Source organism: Trachemys scripta, chromosome 2 (genome assembly GCF_013100865.1).
Source record: "Trachemys scripta elegans isolate TJP31775 chromosome 2, CAS_Tse_1.0, whole genome shotgun sequence".
Classification (NCBI taxonomy): domain Eukaryota; kingdom Metazoa; phylum Chordata; order Testudines; family Emydidae; genus Trachemys; species Trachemys scripta.
In genome coordinates this window covers 241428278-241451406 of record NC_048299.1, presented here as the reverse complement: position 1 = coordinate 241451406, position 23129 = coordinate 241428278, and the positions used below count along the sequence as shown (strand labels likewise).

Genomic DNA, 23129 nt, shown 5'->3' with positions numbered 1-23129 from the left:
GTGCATTATCGGAACAAGGAATAAGAAGTGTGGAACTCTAATTGAAACAAGTCCAAGCCTTGAAAACATCTCTAAATGTAAATGTATTTGGTGTGGCTGAGTGACAATAAAACTGTACTAGCAATACGATGCATACAGATGCAGATTTATGGGATACAATACATAGAAAATGGCTAATCTGTTAAGTAATGGGCAATGGCCTTTAGAATGGTTCAAAAATCCTCATATATGGAATCAACAAATTACAGGATGGAAGAAATATATGGAGTTTAATTGGAATCAAGCCACCCTGAGGGGAGAGTGGAAAGGCAGAATGCTGTTACACAACACAGGGAAGCAAAGAAAAGCAGCAATGGAGAAGGATGGTAAATAGAAATAAGTGGGACACACTTGATTCAAGAAGAAGGGGATTATAAATTAGTAGAATTAACAAAACATTGTGAAGAGTGGGGACGAAGTAAATGGGTGTATCCACAACTAACTTGGTCTGTAGAGGGATGTCATTAGAACCATTCAAGCAGACAATGTACCATGCAATATTTAGCCTCTAATGCAGTGGTGGGCAACCTGCAGCCCATCAGGGTAATCTGCTGGCAGGCCAAGAGATAGCTTGTTTACATTGGCCGCACGCAGCTCCCGGTGGCTGGGAACAGTGAACCACGGCCACTGGGAGCTGTGTGTGGCCGTGCCTGCAGCAGTCAATGTAAACAAACTGTCTCTTGGCCTGCCAGCAGATTACCCTGATGGGCTGCAGGTTGCCCACCACTACTCTAATGGCACAAGAGCGTTTGATTTAGGCAACGGGTGTATTTGTGTGGTAACTACTGAAAAACATGTATTTTGGGGAATTATGACAGAAAAAGGCCCAACCGAGTCATGTAAATATAACAGAGGTCATTATTAAAGGAATTACTTACCGAGGTCCTCTATTTTTAAAAACGGAAATTGTTTGGGAACCAAAAGATGTGGACTGGTCCTTTTGAGTTGGAGATACATTGGGAACAATGGGGAAAGATTGATTGAAAGCAAAAAAATCAGGCAATATGCAAAAGATGTATCTAAGTCTGCTCAGCTGGGAAAAAATAAACATTTTGATCCACAATGGCCAAATATTATTTGGGGAAAGAAGAAGAATTGGCAATTTCTCATTATTATATCTTTAAAGGATGGTCTCCAAGTGTCACAGCTCTTCTAAATTTAATGCTACATCCTATTGTCATTATTTGCATTAATGATTTTGTTAATCTTTGTTTATACTGCTGAATAAGAAAGTGACGAAGTTTTGGAGTAAGTAATATGTAAAATTGAATTGCTTGTAAAATTATGAAGTGATACAATATATATCTCCCAACATTTTCCCCCTCTTGATACATGATTAATGCCATTAATTATTGTGATTCATATATTCATGAAATATGTTGTAGGTCACTGAGGCCTGGTATGAATGATGCATGCTTGACATGAGTATATGTGTTGCAAGTTGGCAACTGAAGCAAGAACTTAAGGTCAAGAACAATTTGTGTAAAAACAATCTTACATTCCAAGAAAAATACGGAAAATCAGCAGAAAAGGAAACCACACCAGCTGTACTTTTATACAATTGTATAAGAATGGGAGGAAATTACATGCCTTGGATCATTGTGTGGGTAGAAGGCCTAGTAAACAAAGGCAAAGAACGGATGACACAACAGAATGGACTATAAATGGTTGTCTATGATTTCTGCAAATCTGAGTTGTTTGTTGATCTAGAGTCCGGTGTAGATCTAGATGTGGTTTTCGCCTGCTTCCCACATCTTGTGATCAGAAGGAATCTCATCTGGCCATCCAGACCATTCTCACCTTTGGACTTTGGTATAGTATGTTTGGGGTGTGACTGTGGAGTGAGTAAGGTTTGTTTCTTAATCAATAAAGAGCATTTAGAGTATTGTATACCAACACAGTGTCCAGTATCTGTCTGCTCCCCATCCTGTAGGGAGATCTCTATTGCAGGTCTCACGCTGTCCCCAATGTTTTTTTTTTTATTATTTTTTTTTATTCAGACTGTGACCATGTCTACATTCTTAGCAGCAGTCAGTCTGCTTATCTTCAGAATGGAGACTAGCTTAGGGTTTCAGTTTGTATGTACCTATTCTCTACAAAAGTTTTAGTTAAGAGATAACATCCCTCAATGCAGGAAGGTGTAAAGACTTAACTGAAGAGACTGAACACTTGTTAAGTTATTGTACTGAGCAGGAGTTCCTACATCTTCCATAGGTTTCTGAGAGCTACTGGCTTACCTTGAGATCAAATACCTGGGAGCAACTGCAGCCCTCAAGAACATCTCATTCAATGGTTCAGAGTCCTGTGGCCATAGGAAGGCATTAGGGCTACCAGCTGTGCATTTAAGTGGCATTCTATAGGTGTAATATTCTTTTAAAGTCTGCCTTTCAAGTTCTACTGAGAAACTTTTTTTAATCTATTACTAAGGTGCCTGTCACTTTGCTATCTAATTTATTTTCAGTCAGTCACACAGGAACTGAAGTATGCTTCAAATAGTGAGGCAGAACAAGAACTACAGAATCTGGGAGACAAAGTCCTGAAGGCAAGAGGCTGCGACACTGCCAAAATTGACTGGTGCTTTTGCTTGACACTCAGATTTGTCCAAAGTGTCTTAAACCGATATACCAGAACAACTGTGATTTAAAGCAAAATATAGCAATCAGCAAACTGAGTAAGTCAGGGCCTTAGTCTTAAATAAGGATTTGTATATGTATACAGACATACTTTATGGTTACAATAGACTTGATTCTCATCACAGCTAAAACAAGCTCATTTTGTTATGCTGCTTGAAAAAAAACGTAATGCCCTTGGATATTTTAAGATATTCAGTAATATGTATTAATGTATTTAAGATCAGACTTAGTTCCTGCATAGTTTTAAAGGGAAAATTTTTGATGAACTAATTATTAAGACATAGTATTGTTAAGAATTAGGCTTCAAGGATCCAAGCAACTTCAATTTACTACAATTTTTAGTATATATCATACTGTCAAATTTTTCTGAATTTCCCATCAAATGTTTCTAACATCTGTAAAAATCCTAGATAAAATGAAGTCATTTCCAAATTTAATATAACCATGCAGTAAACTGATACAAACCACAATCTGAGTCAAAAACCCTAATTGTACTAGCATCACCATATAAACATAATATAGGAGATTCTTGCTTTTGTTAATGCTTACCTGTACATATAGCACATGCACAAGATGGGTAAGTATACTAGTTGATGCAAAATTTTATGGTTAAGTATTTGCGTTTGTTTAGTAATTCCCTTCCAGTTTTCTTTATCCCTGAAAAAAGATTGTTTAGCTAGAAAATTAGATTTCAACCCCCCCTTCTTCCCCCCCCCCCCATCATTGAACATGAAACATCTTATTTTGCTGGTCTACTTTGTACCAATATAAAAAGAAGAATAGGAGTACTTGTGGCACCTTAGAGCCTAACAAATTTATTAGAGCATAAGCTTTCGTGGACTACAGCCCACTTCTTCGGATATGTTTCTCAACAGCTAGTCACAGTCACTGTGACATATGGATCCAGCTTTAATAGGTTGGATACTGCTGAAGTACTTTGATTATTATTCTGTGCCAAAAGACAAATGTTTGAAGAACTTTACACAATAACTCTCAAGTTAGTTAAAAGATTGTATAAGCAAAAAATACAGAAACAATTTTATTACTGTAACAGAACAAGCAGGTTACTTTACCATAAACTAAAGCTTCTTTCCTTATGAAAGAATACTTGAGGTCTCAAAAGCAGAGGTAAAAAGTTTGTCTCAACTGATCCATATTCATTGGTTTTAACATTTCATCTTTTGCAAAGATGAAACTTCTGTCATAGGAGAAAATAGTTGCTGTATACCAAGTGTATTGAGAGCAATCTGTCTCAGAAGACAGTCAGTACAATTCCTTTCAGATTTGTCATTAAATGTTTGCACAGGATTAGATATGGTAATTATGCCACATGCACTACCAATAAGTGCCAACAGGAAAAAATAAAGCATTGCCAGCAAGATGTTTCTGTTCTCAAAGTTAAAATTTTCTATAACACTACACCAGGGCTGGCTCCAGTCACCAGCCCACCAAGCATGTGCTTTGGGTGGCACCTGGAGGGGGGCGCCGCCCTCCCCCTGGTGCTCCAGCCGTCGGGGAGAGCGGGGCCCCGGCCGGGCTCGCCGCCCTCCCCCCGGTGCTCCAGCCGGTCGGGGAGAGCGGCTCTGGTCGGGGAGAGCGGGGCCCTGGCTGGGCTCGCCGCCCTCCCCCCAGCGCTCTGGCCAGTCGGGGAGAGCGGGGCCCCAGCCGGACTTGCTGCCCTCCCCAGGGCACTCCGGCCGGTTGGGGAGAGCGGAGAGCCGCGGCGGGCTGGCTGCCGGGGAGAGCGGAGAGCCCCAGCTGGGCTCTCCGCCCTGCTCCCGGGGCTCTGGCCGCCGGGAACAGCGGAGAGCACCGGCCGGGCTCTCTGCCCTGCTCTCGGCGCTCTGGCCGCCGGGGGCTCTCCGCCCTCCTCCTGGCGCTCCGGCCGGGGATTGCGGGCCCGCGGCTGGGCTCGGCACCCTCCCCTGCCGCGCTGGGCAAAAAAGCCAGAGCCGGCCCTGCACTACACGCATCCCTTTTCCCATCAAATAAAAAAAATCTTTATAATCTCATCATTTTCAAAAGTAGATCAAACATGCATTTAATTGTATTGATGTCTAAAATATCACCACTTCTAGTAACACATTTGAACAGCAATTAAGGTACCAAACAATTCAGAAAAGTCTTTAAACATATTTGGCTACACTGATAACGTAAAAAAAAAAAAATTACTATATAAACATGCACTGCATGTTCCTCTAGCTGCCACTACTTTACTAACATTCACTATTAAGCATATTCAACACACAATTAAACAACTTAAAGATGAGGTATTATTTCAGTGAAATATTGTTTGTACAGTATTTAGGCTTGGAAGGATTAGATTTTTATCAGTAACTGTAGGTAAACATTGACTTCACTGCACACACACAAACCAACAAAAAATATTTCCATCCATAATTGAAAACTTAGATAGGCAAAGTAAGAAAAATGCTACCTAAGAACGTATTAGAGTTTGATTAAGGGTATTCAGAGTGAACATTCTGATAAACACATTGTCAAAATCAGCTAACAGTTATAAAGATTTAACTTTTTGAATTTTAAAATCTACTTTCAGTAAATAATTGTCTGACCTACCAATAATTTCTCACAACTGTGAACATTTCACTAGATAAAAATAAAAAAAAAGCTTAAACAAATATTTATATTATCCATCTCAATAATCAAATTCTGCCAAGCCTACTTGAATTGAAATAAGCTCATTTTTTGCTACATCCTTATTCCAATGTTCTTTGGAGTCTATTTGCATATCAATACAAGAGGATTTAGCAGTTTAACTGCCATTAGTAATAATAACTACACATTTAAAGTCTCCAAATGATGATAGAAGAACTCTCTAAATGCATCTGCACACACATACCAGTTTTTCTTATTGATTTTGGTTAAAATACAGGGATTGTATAAAGTTAACATCGGTAATCAACATGTGGCTTACTGAAAATTTACAAATCTAGGATTTAATCTTGAAGCTTTTATTCCTGTGAAACCAAAGGGATGTTTCAATGGACACTAATTACATGAGTAAGGCAAGCAAGATTTGATCCCTAAAGATTTACTATTTATATTTTAATATGCAACAATGTGAGTAATTGGAAAAACCTAAAATGTCCATTAAACACTTGTTCTTTGTAACACTAGTCTTTGTTTCGTAAGGATAGCAGCTGTTAGCTTAAAAAAATTAATTTATTTTGGAGGAAGTGAAAGTGCTCTTTCAATGTATTAATTAATAAGTGTGTTGCATCATTTGGACAAAGCATCTTAACCATGACCTTGATCACCCTTGCTAATGCAGTCCTACATTTCTTCTAGACAATCATGCAAAATTGTGTCAAATTATGTGGTAGTTTGGACTCAGTCTGGACAAGTATGCTTTAGGGGCTAGGCTGAGATTATCAATCTCATTTCACTTGTGATCCGACTAAATCTGAAACCAGAGATCTAAAGGTGAAAGGTTAGGAGTATTTTACTGCTTTATCTTCCACCTATAACCTTTTCAGATAATATTTTTGTTCATTGAGGGCTCATAGGGGGAAGGAGGAAGCCAGAACAAAAGCCAACAACTTGCCATGCAAATTTATCTCTCTTTCTGGGCTGGTAGAGTCAATGGTTATAAACAAAATGGCTGGCACAGAGGCTAGCTGTGCCATTTACAGCAGCAGCACCTTTGGAGGAGGTTGCTAGGATCTTTTCCTGCTGAAAATGAGATACAATTGAAACTACATAAACCACAAAAGAAATGGATTAAAAATCTTCACAAAAACAAACACAAGTTGAAAGATTTTGTTTGTTTAATAAAGCTTTCAAGGCACATATTTCAAATGGATTGCAACTTCTACAGTAAAACAGATGTGATTTTTTAGTATGTTCTCTCACCCTCACAACTATGAGTTTTTATTCATTTAGTAGGCTTGTAATGCTAGTGACCTATGCTGGAAAGCAAGTCAGAGCATAACTGCAGCTTACTTGTATGAAAAGCCCTATTTAATCCTTCCCAGGAACACCATAGAACCTGCGTTCTCCACAAAAAGTGGGAAACAGAATAGACCTTTAGTAGATGACACTTTTTTTTTTTGGCTATTTCATAAGCAGGTCAGCAACTTGATTGGATGTTCAAACCAAAGTTTTAGGTTAATTATTTAAATATTTTTGCCTTTTAACAGGGATTACAATGGCTACATTTTCCCACAGTTACAAGACTCTTTTTCTGTTTTCTTTAGCCTGATAACCCAATGCTACTGTAATACAGTTTTTCATATATATATAAAAACAAAATAATGAACACATAAAAAAATCCTCCTGATTTTGATTCTCCTAAAGCAGAATCAACTGAAGTAGCATCACTACTTAAAAAGAATGACAACACTTAACAATATTATATCACAGTTCAAAAAAGAGCTAACATGTCTATTCAAACGTATAAAGGCCAATGTGCTACAGATGGGATTTATTTTCAGATGTGTAGAATGGGCGTTAGCTGTATTTGTCTATACATATGTATTCTATGTGTACATATTCACACTATGTACTACTCAGTACTATACAAACATAGTACTGTATAAAACACAATAGGCAGTCTATTCCAGGGTAATTAAAATATTGCACGTTGAATGCTGTTATAAGGCATGAGGCCATTGGCTAAGTGACTTCAGCCACCAAGGAGTGCAACAGTCACCCTGAAATTCACTACCTGGAATGCCTTATTGCTATTATGAAATGGAATTCATGAACGTTTAGGCTCATGCGTTTACTAGGAATGAGACATAGGTATGACATCCCTGACAGTCAATTATAATGAACTCCAACTGCATATGGAGTTCTAGAGTTATTTCAAAATATTAAATACATCTACATTCATTCTATCACACACAGAAAAGACCACTAAAAGGTTCCCACAGCTTGCAGTAGCTGAAGATAATGCATTAGTTTATTGTAGTGACTGAAAAGTCTGAAAAATGTTCAGTGCAGATACACATATGCACTTGTGTATAAACACACAAATAGTGCATATTGTGAGTGGATTTTATATAAAATACACAAACACCCACACACATTCTTAATATAATGGATATGTCAAGGCTTCATCTGATATAAGGCTACTTACTATACCCTGTCACTCAATTATACTAAAAACCATTTTTCCTTCAGATCACCAAGCCCATTATTATTTTGTTTAATGGATTTATCTGAGCCATGGTTTCAAATAAAGTGGATAATTTAAAACATTGTCAAGGTTTTCAGGCCTCAAAAATTAGCACATCTAGAAATGAAAACTGGACTACAGATATAATGACATTTGCAACAATAAAGCATTTTGAAAAAAAGATCACTCCAGAGTTGTTTGATAATGCAACACTGTTAGTATAACAATAAAAAAAACTATGTGCACAGAGGAAATGGTAAGCATACACATGCACCATATTCTTGCTGTATATGCACACTTCATAGAAGTTGAATTCTTTGGATTTACATTTTTCCAGCAGACACAGCAGGCATGATTTTGCAGTCCTCAGGCACGATGTCCATTTCTTTTGCGGTGTTTTGTTTCAGGACTCCAAGATCAGGCCAAAAATAGACGCAAACAAACATCCATTATAGCAGAAGCACAGCAAGTAGCAACAAAATAAATTGCATAAATAGAGAATTCATTAAGAAAACTGACTAGCATGGTGTGGGAAAGGAGTAAAGTTAGGAGGCAAAATATTTTCTAAAATTTTGAAAAAATACCATGACAGTATACTCTTAATTCATTATATGCATATATTTAAAAAATAGTTATCAACTGTTTTACCATGACTTCACTGTGTGTGTGGGGTTTAAATAAAATTTGTGGCAATATTTTACCAAGACTAACTACATAATATCTATTAAAATGAATAAGTATATATTATCTAATGTGGCCAAACTCCAAAGACCTGCTCAGTCCAAATTAAAATCCTGATCCTGCCAACTTGTCCATGTAGGTGGACCCCTTTGTCCGTGCATTGAATTAAAATTTATGGGTGTTCTGCCTAAGTAAAATCTTCAGGATTTGGCTCATACAAAAATGCTATACCTACACCCAGAAAATGATTGAATGTGTGTGTAATAGTAATGCACATAGTTAAAGACAGTCCTATTAACAGAAAATCAAACTATTTGCATGGTCTCTTTCTTGGGACATTTTGATGGTTTCAAATGCTAGAAAATGAAAGCTGTATAACAACTTGAATTTAAATCACGCCCAAATGTTTTCTGTATTTTCCAAAGTAAGTCCATCTAGAAGTTATTTAATTATTTCTTGTAATATTTAAGTTAGACATTTTATTTCCATGAAAATTAGGATGATTCAAAATGGGAAAAACTGGAAAGACAAATGTAAGAATTACGGAAGACGGTCACACTTTGTAGAGACTGTAAAAATTGACACATTTCCTTACAGGATGGTACTCTGGCTTGTTGAGCTGTAGTCCACAGAGTTCCAGTTTGGTAAACTAACAGAATGAGCATTCTGCATGCTCCCACTTCGATCTGCAAAAAAGCCACTTTTAAAATAGAAACTTCTATTAATTCCATACATGGTCAATCTTCAAAAAGAAGTCTCCATGATTTTTCAAGATTGGAAGGATATCACAGTGTTGATTTTATACACAAAGTAGGATCTGTTCCAGTATACCCGAGTAAAATAATTCACATATGGAGAATAGTTCATTTTGATCTCATGACAAAATCGTCCATATTTAGAATAGGCATAACTGTCCCCTTCGTCACAAACCACCTATCAGAGGAGAAGAAATTTGTTTAGAGAAACCTAAACACAGAACATATAATTAATTTTTCATTTCTATATTATACAATTCCAATAGAGATAACACAAATATACATAAGTGGCAGAAAACATTTTCCCCTATACTTTGGGTGTTTTTTTTTTTTTAACTTAATGCCTGTGAATTGATTAATGCTAGTGCTAGATTAATACCCCTGAAAACAAAAATCCTCTATATGATAGAAGTAGAAAGCATGAGCAGCACAATGCAAAGTTATCCACATCACCCTGTCAACCAACTTCAAATCAGACCTGCAGGGAGCAACTCTGGGGATGAGAAAGAAATTCTCTTTCCAAGACCAATTAATTCATTGACCCCCTTTCAGAGACTGAAAACATGGGTGTCAATTACCACAGCCCACAAAAGCTTATGCCCAAATAAATTTGTTAGTCTCTAAGGTGCCACAAGTACTCCTCGTTCTTTTCACAGCCATGAAGTTGATTCAAACCAGTCAGCCCAAAGGCAAAAGGCTTCACATCTCATTATCTGTTCCTTAAGCCATCTAGCCCACCCTTTTCTTCTTTAATACAGCCCTGTTTTACACCACATCTATAGCATTGACTATACTGAGCAAAGAGTTAGAGACACCCGCTGTCTTTCCTGTTAATTTGGGGATAAGTGAACGCCTCACTCTCAAATTACTGACACAAAGTTAATTAGAAATAACTAGCAACAGAGGGTCCTGTGGCACCTTTAAGACTAACAGAAGTATTGGGAGCATAAGCTTTCGTGGGTAAGAACCTCACTTCTTCAGATGCAAGTGAGGTTCTTACCCACGAAANGCGTTGTGTGTACCTCACCCCTGGGACCACCTAGTCATACGGCTCCAATGCAGCCACCACAGCCATCCCCACCACCCTGCTCACTTAAAGGGACCACGCAATACACCCTCCCACTGTTACCTTCCTTGGGGAGTCCCCTCAGGACCAGGGCAGGGAATGAGGTCCATCCTCTGGCCCAGTCGCTATACAAAGTATGACTGCCTCCTCTTCACTTATGGATCCTGACCTGGTGAATGGCGGCAGGGTCTGTGGAACGGGTTGGCCCCTCCTCCATCCACGTTGGAGTCATGCACATGGAGGGTTGCCCTGCCACTGTGCGTGCGCATGTGTGCTTGTGTGCGCGTGTGCTCACACGGACATGCAATCTGGCCAGCTGCTGCTTCATAAGTCTTGCATCTGAAGAAGTGAGGTTCTTACCCACGAAAGCTTATGCTCCCAATACATCTGTTAATCTTAAAGGTGCCACAGGACCCTCTGTTGCTTTTTACAGATTCAGACTAACACGGCTACCCCTCTGATATTAGAAATAACTGTTGACTAAGGCCATGTCTACATTACAAAATTATGTCAACCTAACTTATATGTCAGCACAGCCATAGCAGTTATTAAAATTGCTTGTGTGCATACATGTGGCTCCTTGTGTTGGCTGTGTGGGTCCTCACCAGGAACATTTGCATTGATTGTATTGTCAGTGTGGGGCACTGTAGGATGGCTCCTGGAAGCGAGAAACAGTCAGTGTAAGCAACGCAGTGTCTACACTGACACTACGTTGACCTAATTACACTGACCATAACTCTACACTGTTTGGAGAGGCGGTGTTACTGGTGTAGAGGCACTTATGTCGGCGGGAGCCAAATTTAAATGAATACACTTCCAGAGCTAGGTCGATGAAAGCAGCTTATGTTGACCTAACCATGTAGTGTAAACCAGGCCTGAGACTGAAACTATCAATAGTTTTTAAATATTACTTAAACAGAAAACTTTGAGACACACTTGTGTACTAGTAAATCAGTTTATTTCTAATTAGCTATGAGAATAGGCTATCACAACTTTTTAAAAACATAGTTCTACCATGATTTATTCCTATCATGTTGGCCAGTCAAGCCATTTCAAATAGTTTTCTGCTGCATAAATGTTTAAACTGAGTCTCCAGCATAATGTGGACCTGTAAATATTCAACAAGTCAGAGAAATTTAAGGGGTGTAAGGTAAAGAGAAATAAAAAGTACAACTCTACAGAGAAGTTCCTCTTCCTCTTCTTGCTTGCAATAGCCAAGGATTAGGTAAATCAATCCTGAACCTACAACCTCATACAATTTAAAAACAATCTAAAAAATTTAACAGGGCCACTGAAAAAAAGTCAGATTCTTCATTTTGCACAATTCTATGATTTTTTTGCCTTCTCACTCACAAACGTACCATAAATCAAACAACCCTGCCTGCTCTTTGGCCACCTGGTCAAGAAATCATTGAGTTACTTTATTACTTCATGTATTTGCATTCCTGGCAATGAAGAGTTTATAGTCAAAGAATAAGAAAAAGTGAATGTAAGATAAGATGTCGGATAACAGTTCAGATAAGGGAAGATATGGAAAGTACTGGTGAGAAGATCCTGCAATGGTGATAGAATCTAATGATAGTCTTAGAATGGTGATAAATTTGCTTGGGCAGCCAAACTTTGACATGATTTTCCACAGAGCCTCATGGTTAACAGAGTCAAAGGCTTTGGTCTGATCGATAAAGGCCATATACAGCTCCTGGTGTTGTTCTTGATATTTTTTCTGGATCTGCCTGGCTGCGAAAATCATGTTGGTGGTGCCTTGTGATGGCCTGAAGCCATATTGGGACTCCGGCAATACTTCCTCTGCAAGAGGGTGCAGGGATTCAGTAAAATTCTAGCAAGAATCTTCCCAGCACTGGAGAGGAGAGCAATGCCTCGACAGTTGCCACAGTTGGCCCTATCTCTCTTTTTGAAAATCGTGAGTGCTCCATCCCTGGTAGTCTAGTCCCAGCTTCTGCCAGTCAGAGGTTTAGGGACACCCAGAGCATGGGGTTGCATCCCTGACCACGTTGGCTAATAGCCATTGATAGACTTATCCTCTAGGACCTTATCTAATTCTTTTTCAAACCCAGTTATACCTTTGGCCTTCAAAACATCCTCTCACCATGATTCTACAGGTTGACTATGTGTTGTGAGAAGAAGTAATTCTTTATATTTGTTTTTAAACCTGCTGCCTATTAATTTCATTGGGTGACCCTTTGTACCATGTTAAGGGTTAAATAACACTCTCTATTCACTTTCTCCACACCATTCATGATTTTATAGACTTCTATCGGATCCTTCCTTAGTCATCTCTTTTCTAAGCTGAACAGTCACAATCTTTTTAATCTCTCCTCGTATGCAAGCTGTTTCAGACCCCTTTTAGTATCAAAAGCTTTACATGTGATACATCATAAAATGAATATGAAACCAGTGAGGCAAATCCAGCATGATTTTTTATGAGATTTTCTCATGTTTCATTTGCCAGTATATATACTCCTTGCCGCCTCATGCTAATAAAGCAAGTCACACCATCAAGCAATCATGGTTTTAGAATCTTTTTGTGCCGCAGAATGATAATAGCAATTATTTTCCTTTTTATGTGGGTAGAGAGTCACCCCATAATATTAATTCTATATGCTGGCAATCTTGGACTATTCTTCATTTTGAAACTGGACTATTGCAATTATCTTGGGTATTTCCCTTTGGAACGTGACTTTGTCTTCTCTAATATCCCTCTAGGTCCTGCATAAATCAAAAAGTAATGTTTATAATACTTAACATAAATGAAGTAGAGCTTGTATCTTTTTCCAAGAATGCAATGCAATATTAGAAAGAGACAAAGTTTATATATATTTTCCCTATTTAAAAATATAGGCATCAAAACCTCCTCTTCCTATGCAAAATCAATTAGAAGATGGAGACAAATGTCAGCATCACATATCACTGCTAACATCCCAGACTCTTCACTATCAGTCTTCAGACTAAGATACTGCATGAAGATGTCTTTAGTAGCCACTGATGATCTTCTTATGGTTCTTGATAAAGACCAAATGTCAGTCCTTATACAATCAGCCTTTCTGCAGCCTGTGGCAGTTAATCACATGGTGTTGTTGACACATTTGTAAGACTTAGCTGGAATGAATGGGGCAGAAATATGATGGGTTTTAATTCCTCTAAATAGACCCAGAGAGCTGTAATAGGCAGTTGTCCTCATCTCTGACCGTTCTCACATGCAGAATTTGAGAGAGACTAATTTAGTCTCTGCCTCCTCTTCAATCTTTATAGGAAATCCCTTGGTGAGATGAATGTGCATGGCTGGCATCAATGAGTGCATGACACTCAGTTTCCTTCCTTCTTCTCAACAAACAGAATTAACAGTTACAAAGATCTCTTAGTGATTTAAAGGGATTAGTACTGAGATGAAGAGTGTCTGGCTTAAACTGAAACCTGTGAGACTGAAGTAATATACACCTCTACCTCGATATAAAGCTGTCCTCGGGAGCCAAAAAAATCTTATTGCGTTATAGGTAAAACTGCGTTATATTGAACTTGCTTTGATCCGTCGGAGTGTGCAGTCCCGCCCCCACCTGGAGCACTGCTTTACCGTGTTATATCAGAATTTATGTTATATCGGGTTGCATTATATCGGGGTAGAGGTGTACTTCAAAATGTCAATGATGCTAATTTCTCTCTTTATTCACAGTAGTATGAAGTCTCAGTCTTATTGGACTCATTGCAAATCTTGGACACCTGGGCAGCAAGAGTGGCAAGAAATGCTTGCTTTCACTGCCAACTTGTCAGTAAACTATGTCCTTTCCTCTCAAAGATGCACTCACTGTGATCCGTGCATTTGCATCTTCTGAGTCAAAGCCTGATCCTTTTCAGAGCAAGTTGTAAGACTCACTTTTTGGAAAGACTTCTCACTGAAACTGAAGCCATGAATAGCCACTAACTCCCTCTAACTGCATCCCCACCCCCAAAATAAACCAAAACCAAGCCCTACCAACAGACTAAGCAAGAGTTACTAAACCTGGAAAAGGCAAAAAGCATAATCCAGTATGAAGAAGTCTAAGCAGATTTTAATTCCCTATTTGGTGCTCAGACTTCACAGTGGTATCTAAGGGCTTGTTTATCTAAATCATTGTAACTACCATATTTTAAATACCTAGTGTAGATGGAATAAGTTTATTGTAATATGTTAGCTGGTAGAGGTGATCAAGTTAATGCGTTACAATACAACTTTTCTCTGTCTGCACTAGGGTTTTTAAACGTTTTAAAAATACACCTTATATCATAGTCGAGATATGCCTAAGAGGACATACTCTACAGAACCTCTTTGGGAAACTTTGCTAGTTATTTTAGATATAAAAATAATTTAATTGTATAGGCTTAGATATTTAATGACTGGTGGGGAAGCAACACAGTTAGGTGCCAACATATCAGAAGGGATTACTCAGCAGGGCTAAGGAACAACCTGGGGGAAAGATCATATGTTTCAAAAAATTGAAAAAGAAGGGTGTTTTCAAAACAAAAGCTTAAGATTCACTAAGATATTTATCAATTCCAGATTGCATGCTAACTGTAACTGGCAAAACAAGTATTCCTGTGGCATTAATTTCATTTTTCTTTAAATTTAACTAATTACTTTATTCATTCAAACATTTGACTTTTTCCAGGTGATACTTACATGGCCATTAGCAATATCCAGTAAGTCTTTAACCCTACATCCTTTCACAGGTCCAACCTCATTGCAAATTGAATCCTCTATAATTAGGTAGGTGGCTTTGTAGGATGTGAGTATCTTATAAATATCCTCAGCAGACCTTTTTGAATAGATCTGATAAATCTGTAGATTAGAAAATATTTAATACAAATTAAAACTATGGAAAATTAAATGCATATTAAATACATTGGGTAATTGGGAATAAGAAGTTACATATACATCAAATTATAAAAAGGCAGTTATTTAAAAAATATAATTGTATAAATTTGCTACTCAATACATTTCCAGAAATATCTAAGGGTAAAATATGTTTTTGTAAGTGAAATGGATTTCTGGAGACCAGTCATAAGGTTTAAAGTCTCTGGTGCACTAGACATTTGTCGAGAGTATTTAACAACCATGGATTACAAGCACTGGTATATGATACTACAGGATTTCATGAATAAGGCTTCAGGCGTCTGTGACTGGTTCTCAAGATAAGGAGGAAGAATCTTAAAAGATAAGCCTCCGTGTCAGTCCTTTAGTGGGCTAGTATTTTTAGCTTATGACAACTGTGGACAGCAAAAGCTCCATAGCTGATAAGACCATGGGGAGCTGAATGGGAGATGATGTAGACTCTGCTATAGTTGAGGTCTTGGGCTGCTAACCTGGTAAAATTGCCCTAAGAGGTTGGGAAATCCTGTTTTAACAGCCTTTCCTTCAATAGCAGAACTTTGAAAATCTATTTCCACTGTGCTCCCAGCTCAGCCCATCCTCCCACCTCAACTCAAATACACTTAATTTCTTCATCTTCACATTTGGGCTATTTATTCTTCTAATGAAGGAGAAGACATATGGTTCACTCTGGAGTCTGTCACATGCTTCTGAAGTCCGCTGGTGAGTTCCTAGAGAGTGATGAAACACTGCTACTCTCCTGCTATACTTTTGCATCACCCTCAAACAGGGAACGAGGAACCTATTTAGAGTTCTGATCTCAATTTCCTTGCAGAGTAGTCCCTGTGGTAATAGCAGGTGATCGGGCAAGTCCTTCTAAACAGAAAACTTGGAACACTTTTTTTACCTTTCATGGCTGTATTGATATTCTGCACCAGCTACTGACCACTACTATGGAAGTGCACTGCTAAAGACTTTGGAAATGTCTGCTTAGATTCTGTTTTTTGATGTCAGGAGATCTCATTGGAGATCAACAGGCAAGAGAGGAATGGAAGGAAAAATAAGCCAAAGGGCATCTAAAATCATGTGAGGCAGTCGATTCCTGTTAAAAAAATAACATTACTGGCAAAATGCAGTTTCTAAAGTTGTGCTGAGACTCAGGCCTGGTCTACACCTAAAACTTAGGTCAATCTAGCTACATCACTCACAGATGTGAAAATTTCACACCCTTCAGAGACATAGGTAAGCCAACCTAACACATGGTATAGACACCAGTAGGTCGACAGAAGAATTCTGAGCTATCACCTCACAGCGGGGTGGATTTACTATAGCGATGGAAAAACCCCTGCTGTCGCTGTAGCAAGGGTCTACCCTACAATGGCATAGCTGCAGCTGTGCTGCTGTGGCATTTGCAGTGTAAACATACCCTTAGTATTTACTGGTCATGAGAAGACAGAAGATAACAGTGTCAAGGCATCAAACCCAGTAAAATAAGAAATTATCTCTCCTCAATCAACCACCTAACTCTTAACTCTCCAATTTATTTTTTTGTTGTATTCTCAAACAAGACTGCCTGGCAACAAAATGATTTCTAGTGTCATTCAGGCCTACAGACGTTTCACTATTCTGAAGCCAATTGTTTACATAGTATCCTCAGAGTCCTGGAATACAACACAATTCCAGCACGGATGGTCAAAGTAGATGTCAATTCTGCTCCATGGTTCAGTTAAGTAGCAAAACATCTTAATTGAAAGATGTTTATCTCAGACTCCAGTGATGCAGGTCTGTTTCTGCCCATGAATTCAACTGGTAGCCCAGAACCATGTCAGAATCCAGAAAATTAGCTCTTCACTTCTGCATTTTTATAATGATCTGAAAAAACTCTCTTGCAATCAAGGGAAATTAATTCATGGGATATGGAGGTGAATACATAAATGAGGACACACTGTATACTACAATACTAGAAAGTGTGCTAAATTCAGTGACTTTACTAGGTCTGAATATTAAATGATTCTAGATGGGGGAAAATTATAATCCTACATAGGTGCAGGAAAAATTAAATCACTATAATCTAAATTAAATGGGTCCCAAGAATTTGACCTATCTTGTATTTACCAAATAACCAGACACATCACATACATATACATACAATACCAGTATACAAAAAGTGAGATTTTTACTGTTTTGGAGAGGAGTTAATATTATTTTGCACTCCTGTGTACCCATTCATGGGAGGACTTTAGAGCAATTATACAGTGGGTCCAACTTGAGACACAGAGGGTTATTTTGACTCTTCCCTCTTCCTCATCCAAACATCTAGGCATTATGCGAGTCCTGCAACTTCTTTTAAGTATTCCTCTTAGTATGCCCAAGATCTGTCCTTTTCTTTCCATCTCCACACCCAAATCTCTCATTCTGGACCTCATTATATCCTGCCTTGATTTACTGCAACATCCTCCTCTTTGGTTTCTCAAACACATACATTGCTCTTCAACAGAGACAAAATGAAGTCACTAAATTTATGTTTCTTGCCCACTGATACGATCACGCTTTTTCAATCTCTCTTTTTGTTCCCCAGCCACTCTTATGTCAAATTTAAGGTTTCTGACACCACCTTCACAGCTCTATAAAACTCTGTCCCTCTTTACTTATCTTCTTTTGTCATACTTCACATTGGCCCCCGATGCCCTTCGCTCAGTGTTCCTGAGTGTTCTTCCACACAGTCTTCTATGCATGGCAAAACCTCCCTGAGCTCATCAGCAAGGCCACAACTCTCCTAACATGTTCCTCTTAAAACCCACTTCTGCCATGTTGCTTATGGTGAATCAAGCTGCCATGTACATTACCCTTCCCCAACCTCTGTCTATTTGTCTATCCTTAGAATGTAAACTCCATTGGTATTTAATGTTTGGAAGGCACCTGCCACATGGTGGGCACTAGCATAAATAAATAATAAAAATTCCTCATCCCAGGTGGTCCGGGAAACAAGGGACACGGAGACCTGAACTTGGATCCCATGTTGGAACTCCAACTCCACAAGACCATCAGGTGGCCTTCACTTATCTTCTTTGACATGTATAATTTTCAATGCTCCTACACATATCAAGCACCTCAACTCATTTCCCACATAACGAATGAAGAATGAATCACTGATACCGCAATACATTTTTGGAATCAGATACTCACATTTTCATTTCTTTGTAGAAGATCAACATCATTATATGAAGGTAGACTTGTCACCATCCATCCAGTACACAGCTTAATCAAACCCATTAGCTGTGGACTTCCAGCAAACACAGCAGCAACAGGAGCCTGTCTTCTACAAAAAACAACATCACTTCATGCATTTAAGTACAAGGACATATTTTCTAAAACAATATTTTATATCAATTCTAACACCCAAATGAATCTTATAACCTGTTAAGGTAAAAATTCCAGCTCATGAAGATACCTTTATGCATCTAACACATTTAACTGAAATTACTCTTCTTAGCAATCAGCTATGAAGTGGCCTAGTAGCATGATCAAAGTCCTTTGCATTGCTAGGTGGAAGCCCAGGCTTATTAGGAGCATGAGCTAATTAAGGCCTCCTGATGAAGAGAGTGGAGAGAAGGGTTGGCTAACTGCCATTCACTTCTGCATCATTTAATTCATGAAACAGCACTTGGTCCTGAAGGGACTGGGATCCTGGTCTTCTGGGCTGGCAAGAGAATGCCAAGTAGAACACACAGGAATGGGTGGAAGGCGAAGGAGGAAAAGAAATGTGGCAATAACTGTAGAAAAAATGAAAACCACAGAACAAGAAAAGAGATGCTACATATTTATATACACCTAGCAGAGCGCCTATAAAAGAAATACAAATTTTTATATAAAGGTAGTTCAAAAGCTATACTCAGAAAATATGTCTCAGTTATTTTACCTATCAACAAAAAGCAATTAAAAGCTCCTGCAAGTCCCACCACACAACGAATATTTTTAAATAATCAGATTCATTTTATCATATGTTCTGCCCTGGCAAGGTTTTATTTTATTTGAAGATGTACTGGTAAAAGACATATATGTGTTTAGACAACTTGACTATCAAAAAAGGTCACACAAATATTTAACAGGCTCTAGTTCAGTGGCGGGCAACCTGCGGCCTACGAGACAGTTTGTTTACATTGACCGTCCGCAGGCACATGCCTGTGGACGGTCAATATAAACAGTCTCGTGGCCCGCCAGCAGATGCCAATAAAGATATTCAGTTATGAACTGAAAAATTTCCATTTTCATTAAAAATACAAACAGCTGTAAAAAGTGGTAGTCAGACTGCTCTTTGTTGAGCATATCTCAAAGCAATTCACCATGAATAATTATGTACTGGATGTGTAATATATGCAGGCTAATGCAAAAGTCATTAGGCACTTGGCATGGTTCCACTTGCTGCCATAAAGATCCACGGGGTGACAAATATCCTACACTGCTATTAACAAAAAGAGGAAATTGGTTGGAACATCATAATTATCAACCTAGTCTTTTCTGAAGACGTACAGTTAAAATCACTAAACTATTTGAACACAAGGGGCCTAATTCTACCCTCAAAGGCACAAGTTCCAGGAGCATCAACAGAACAGATGTTGCACTGTGTGAGGGCCAAATAGGGCCTGTAGTTCTCATTGGGAAAGCATTTATTTTTACAGATAAATTATTTTTTCTTCAAGTAAGATTCAGTTGTACTCTCGGTATTTGTTATGACTAAGGCTGCGAGTTTGTCACGGAGGTCACGGATTCCGTGACTTCTGCAGCGGCTAATGCACCTGGCTCAGGGGCAGCTCAGGCAGCCCCTGCGCCAGGCACACTGGCCATTGCTGGGGCAGTCTCAGGCGACCGTGCCCTCAGCAGCAGAGTTTGGGTGTGGGAGGGGGTAGGGGGTTGGGGTACAGGATGGGGTGAGGTGGGCTCTGGGCGGCACGTACCTGGGTGGCTCCCTGGAAGCGGCGACATCCCCCTTGCTCAGCTGCTAGGCGGAGGCATGGCCAGGCAGCTCTGCACGCTGCCTCCGCCCAGAACACTGGTTTCAGAGCTCACATTGGCCGGGAACTGCAGCCACTGGGAGCTGCCGGGTGGGGGTGCCTGCAGGCGGAGGCAGTGTGCAGTACTGCCTGGCCACGCCTCTGCCTAGGACAGAGCTGAGCGAGGGGAATGTCACCACTTCTGGGGAGCCCCACAGCCAGGTAAGCGTCGCCCAGAGCCCGTCTCACCCCATCCCATGCCCCAACCTCCTGCCCCCTCCCACACCCAAACTGAGTCTGCTGCTACTGGATGGGGGAGGCGTGGAGGTAAGTAGGTAGCGTACTGGCCCTGCCAACCCTTCCCGCCCCCAGCATGAGTGGGGGTCCCGGGCCACATATCGCTGCCTGCCCACCCACCCCCAAGCACCTGTGGGGGTCCCAGGCCGCATGATTTCACCTGCCCGCCCCAGCACCCGGGCTGCCCTCTCACAGCACCTGCGGGGGCCCCGGGCAGGCTCCCCCTCAGTTTTAGTCATGGGTATGTTTAGTAAAAGTCAGGGACAGGTCATGGGCTGTGAATTTTTGTTTACTTCTCGTGACCTGTCTGTGACTTTTACTAAAAATACCCGTGACTAAAACGTAGCCTTAGTTATGACCAGCACAGCCAGCCATGGACAAGAACTGACATAGCCTCCTGGTCAAAGTGGAAGTCTTTAACCAACTACATTACATTACTGCTTTACTTAAATCTCTTATTCCCTCTATCAGTAGGGTTGATTCTGCCAATTGCTGAGCACTCTGGCCCTGATACAGCTAAGAATGTAAGTGGTTATGCACCTTGCAGGATCAAGCCTGATATTTGTCTCCACCAATGTTTTTTGCAATTAGCTATTAGAAAATTAGCATCTAAAGAACTAAGAATATAACATTCACCAACTTAAGTTTTTTTACTTGGCGATTAAGATTAGTAACTAAATTATATGAAAGCAAGTCACACACATGCAGAAGCTGCTTCTGCTCCCACTGAAGTCAATGACAAGTTCCTATTGCTTTCAATGGAAGTAATATCAAGCCCATAATCCCTGTCTTCTTTCTCTTCCCAAACTACATGATCAAGTATGGAGGGAAAACTCAGATTAATAACTGTAGTCTGTAATCTATCATTTAAATCAGCTTCTGTACCAAATGACTGGAGAATAGCTAATGTGACGCCAAATTTTAAAAAGGGCTCGAGAGGTAATCCTGACAATTATAGGTCGGTAAACCTGACTTCAGTACCAGGCAAACTGGTTGAAACTATGGTAAAGAACAAAGTTGTCAGACACATAGATGAACATAATTTGTTGTGGAAGAGTCAACATGGTTTTTGAAAGAGAAATCATGCCTCACCAATCTACTAGAATTCTTTGAGGGGGTCAACAAGCATGTGGATAAGGGGAATCCAGTGGATATAGTGTACTTAGATTTTCAGAAAGCCTTTGAGAAGGTCCCTCACCAAAGGCTCTTAAGCAAAGTAAGCGGTCATGGGATAAGAGGGAAGGTCTTCTTATGGATTGGTAACTGGTTAAAAGATAGGAAACAAAGGGTAGGTTTTCAGAATGGAGAAGGTAAATAGTGGTGTCCCCCAGGGGTCTGTACTGGGCCCAGTCCTTTTCAATATATTCATAAATGATCTGGAAAAAGGGGTAAACAATGAGGTGGCAAAATTTGCAGATGATACAAAATTGCTCAAGATAGTTAAGTACCAGGCAGACTGCGAAGAGCTACAAAATGCTCTCTCCAAACTGGGTGACTGGGCAACAAAATGGCAGATGAAATTCAATGTTGATAAATGCAAAGTAATGCACATTGGAAAACAATCTCAACTGTACATATAGAATCACAGACTTTAAGATCAGAAGGGACCATTATGATTGTCTAGTCTGACCTCCTGCACAACGCAGGCCACAGAATCTCACCCACCCACTCTTGTATCAAACCCCTAACCTATGTCTGAGCTATTGAAGATCTCAAATCGTGGTTTAAAGACTTCAAGGTGCAGAGAATCCTCCAGCAAGTGACCCATGCCCCACGCTGCAGAGGAAGGCGAAAACCCCCCAGGGCCTCTGCAAATCTGCCCTGGAAGAAAATTCCTTCCCGACCCCAAATATGGTGATCAGCTAAACCCTGAGCATCTGGGCAAGACTCACTAGCCAGACACCCAGGAAAGAATTCTCTGTAGTAACTCAGATCCCACCCCATCTAACATCCCATCACAGGCCATTGGGCATATTTACCGCTAATAGTCAAAGATCAATTAATTGCCAAAATTAGGCTATCCCATCATACCAGCCCCTCCATAAACGTATCAAGCTTAGTCTTGAAGCCAGATATGTCTTTTGCCCCCACTGCTCCCCTTGGAAGGCTGTTCCAGAACTTCACTCCTCTGATGGTTAGAAACCTTCATCTAATTTCAAGTCTAAACTTCCTGATGGCCAGTTTATATCCATTTGTTCTTTAGTTCTTATAAAATGATGGAGTCTAAACTGGCTGTTACCACTCAAGAAAGAGATCTTGGAGTCACTGTAGATAGTTCTCTGAAAACATCCACTCAATGTGCAGTGGCAGTCAAAAAAGTGAACAGAATGTTGGGAATCATTAAGAAAGGGATAGATAATGTTTTCACCCCTCAGCTCATAGAGAGAGACAGAAATATCATATTGCCTCCATGGTATAAATCCATGGTACGCCCATACCTTGAATACTGCGTGCAGATGTGGTCGCCCCATCTCAAAAAAAGATTGGAATTGGAAAAGGTTCAGAAAAGGGCAACAAAAATGATTAGTGATATGGAACAGCTGCCATATGAGGAGAAATTAATAAGACTGGGACTTTTCATCTTGGAAAAGAGATGACTAAGCGGGGATATGATTGAGGTCTATAAAATCATGACTGGTGTGGAGAAAGTAAATAAGGAAGCATTA

The 23129-nt window shown here is 39.7% G+C and overlaps 1 protein-coding gene across 4 annotated transcripts in view; it reads right to left on the bottom strand.

The window, feature by feature from the left end:
- Nucleotides 1-6438: 6438 nt before the first annotated feature.
- Nucleotides 6439-23129, bottom strand: part of DPY19L4 (dpy-19 like 4) — a 46576-nt gene continuing 29885 nt past the window's right edge. For 3 of the 4 annotated variants that reach the window (XM_034763304.1, XM_034763306.1, XM_034763305.1), the window contains exons 17-19: nt 18362-18494; nt 14987-15145; nt 9262-9426 (exon numbers count right to left, since the gene is read on the bottom strand). In XM_034763304.1, coding sequence (XP_034619195.1) covers nt 9262-9426; nt 14987-15145; nt 18362-18494 — 457 coding nt within the window. Of the gene's footprint in view, nt 9427-14986; nt 15146-18361; nt 18495-23129 lie in introns of all 4 variants that reach the window. The other variant, XM_034763303.1, reaches the window with a different exon arrangement.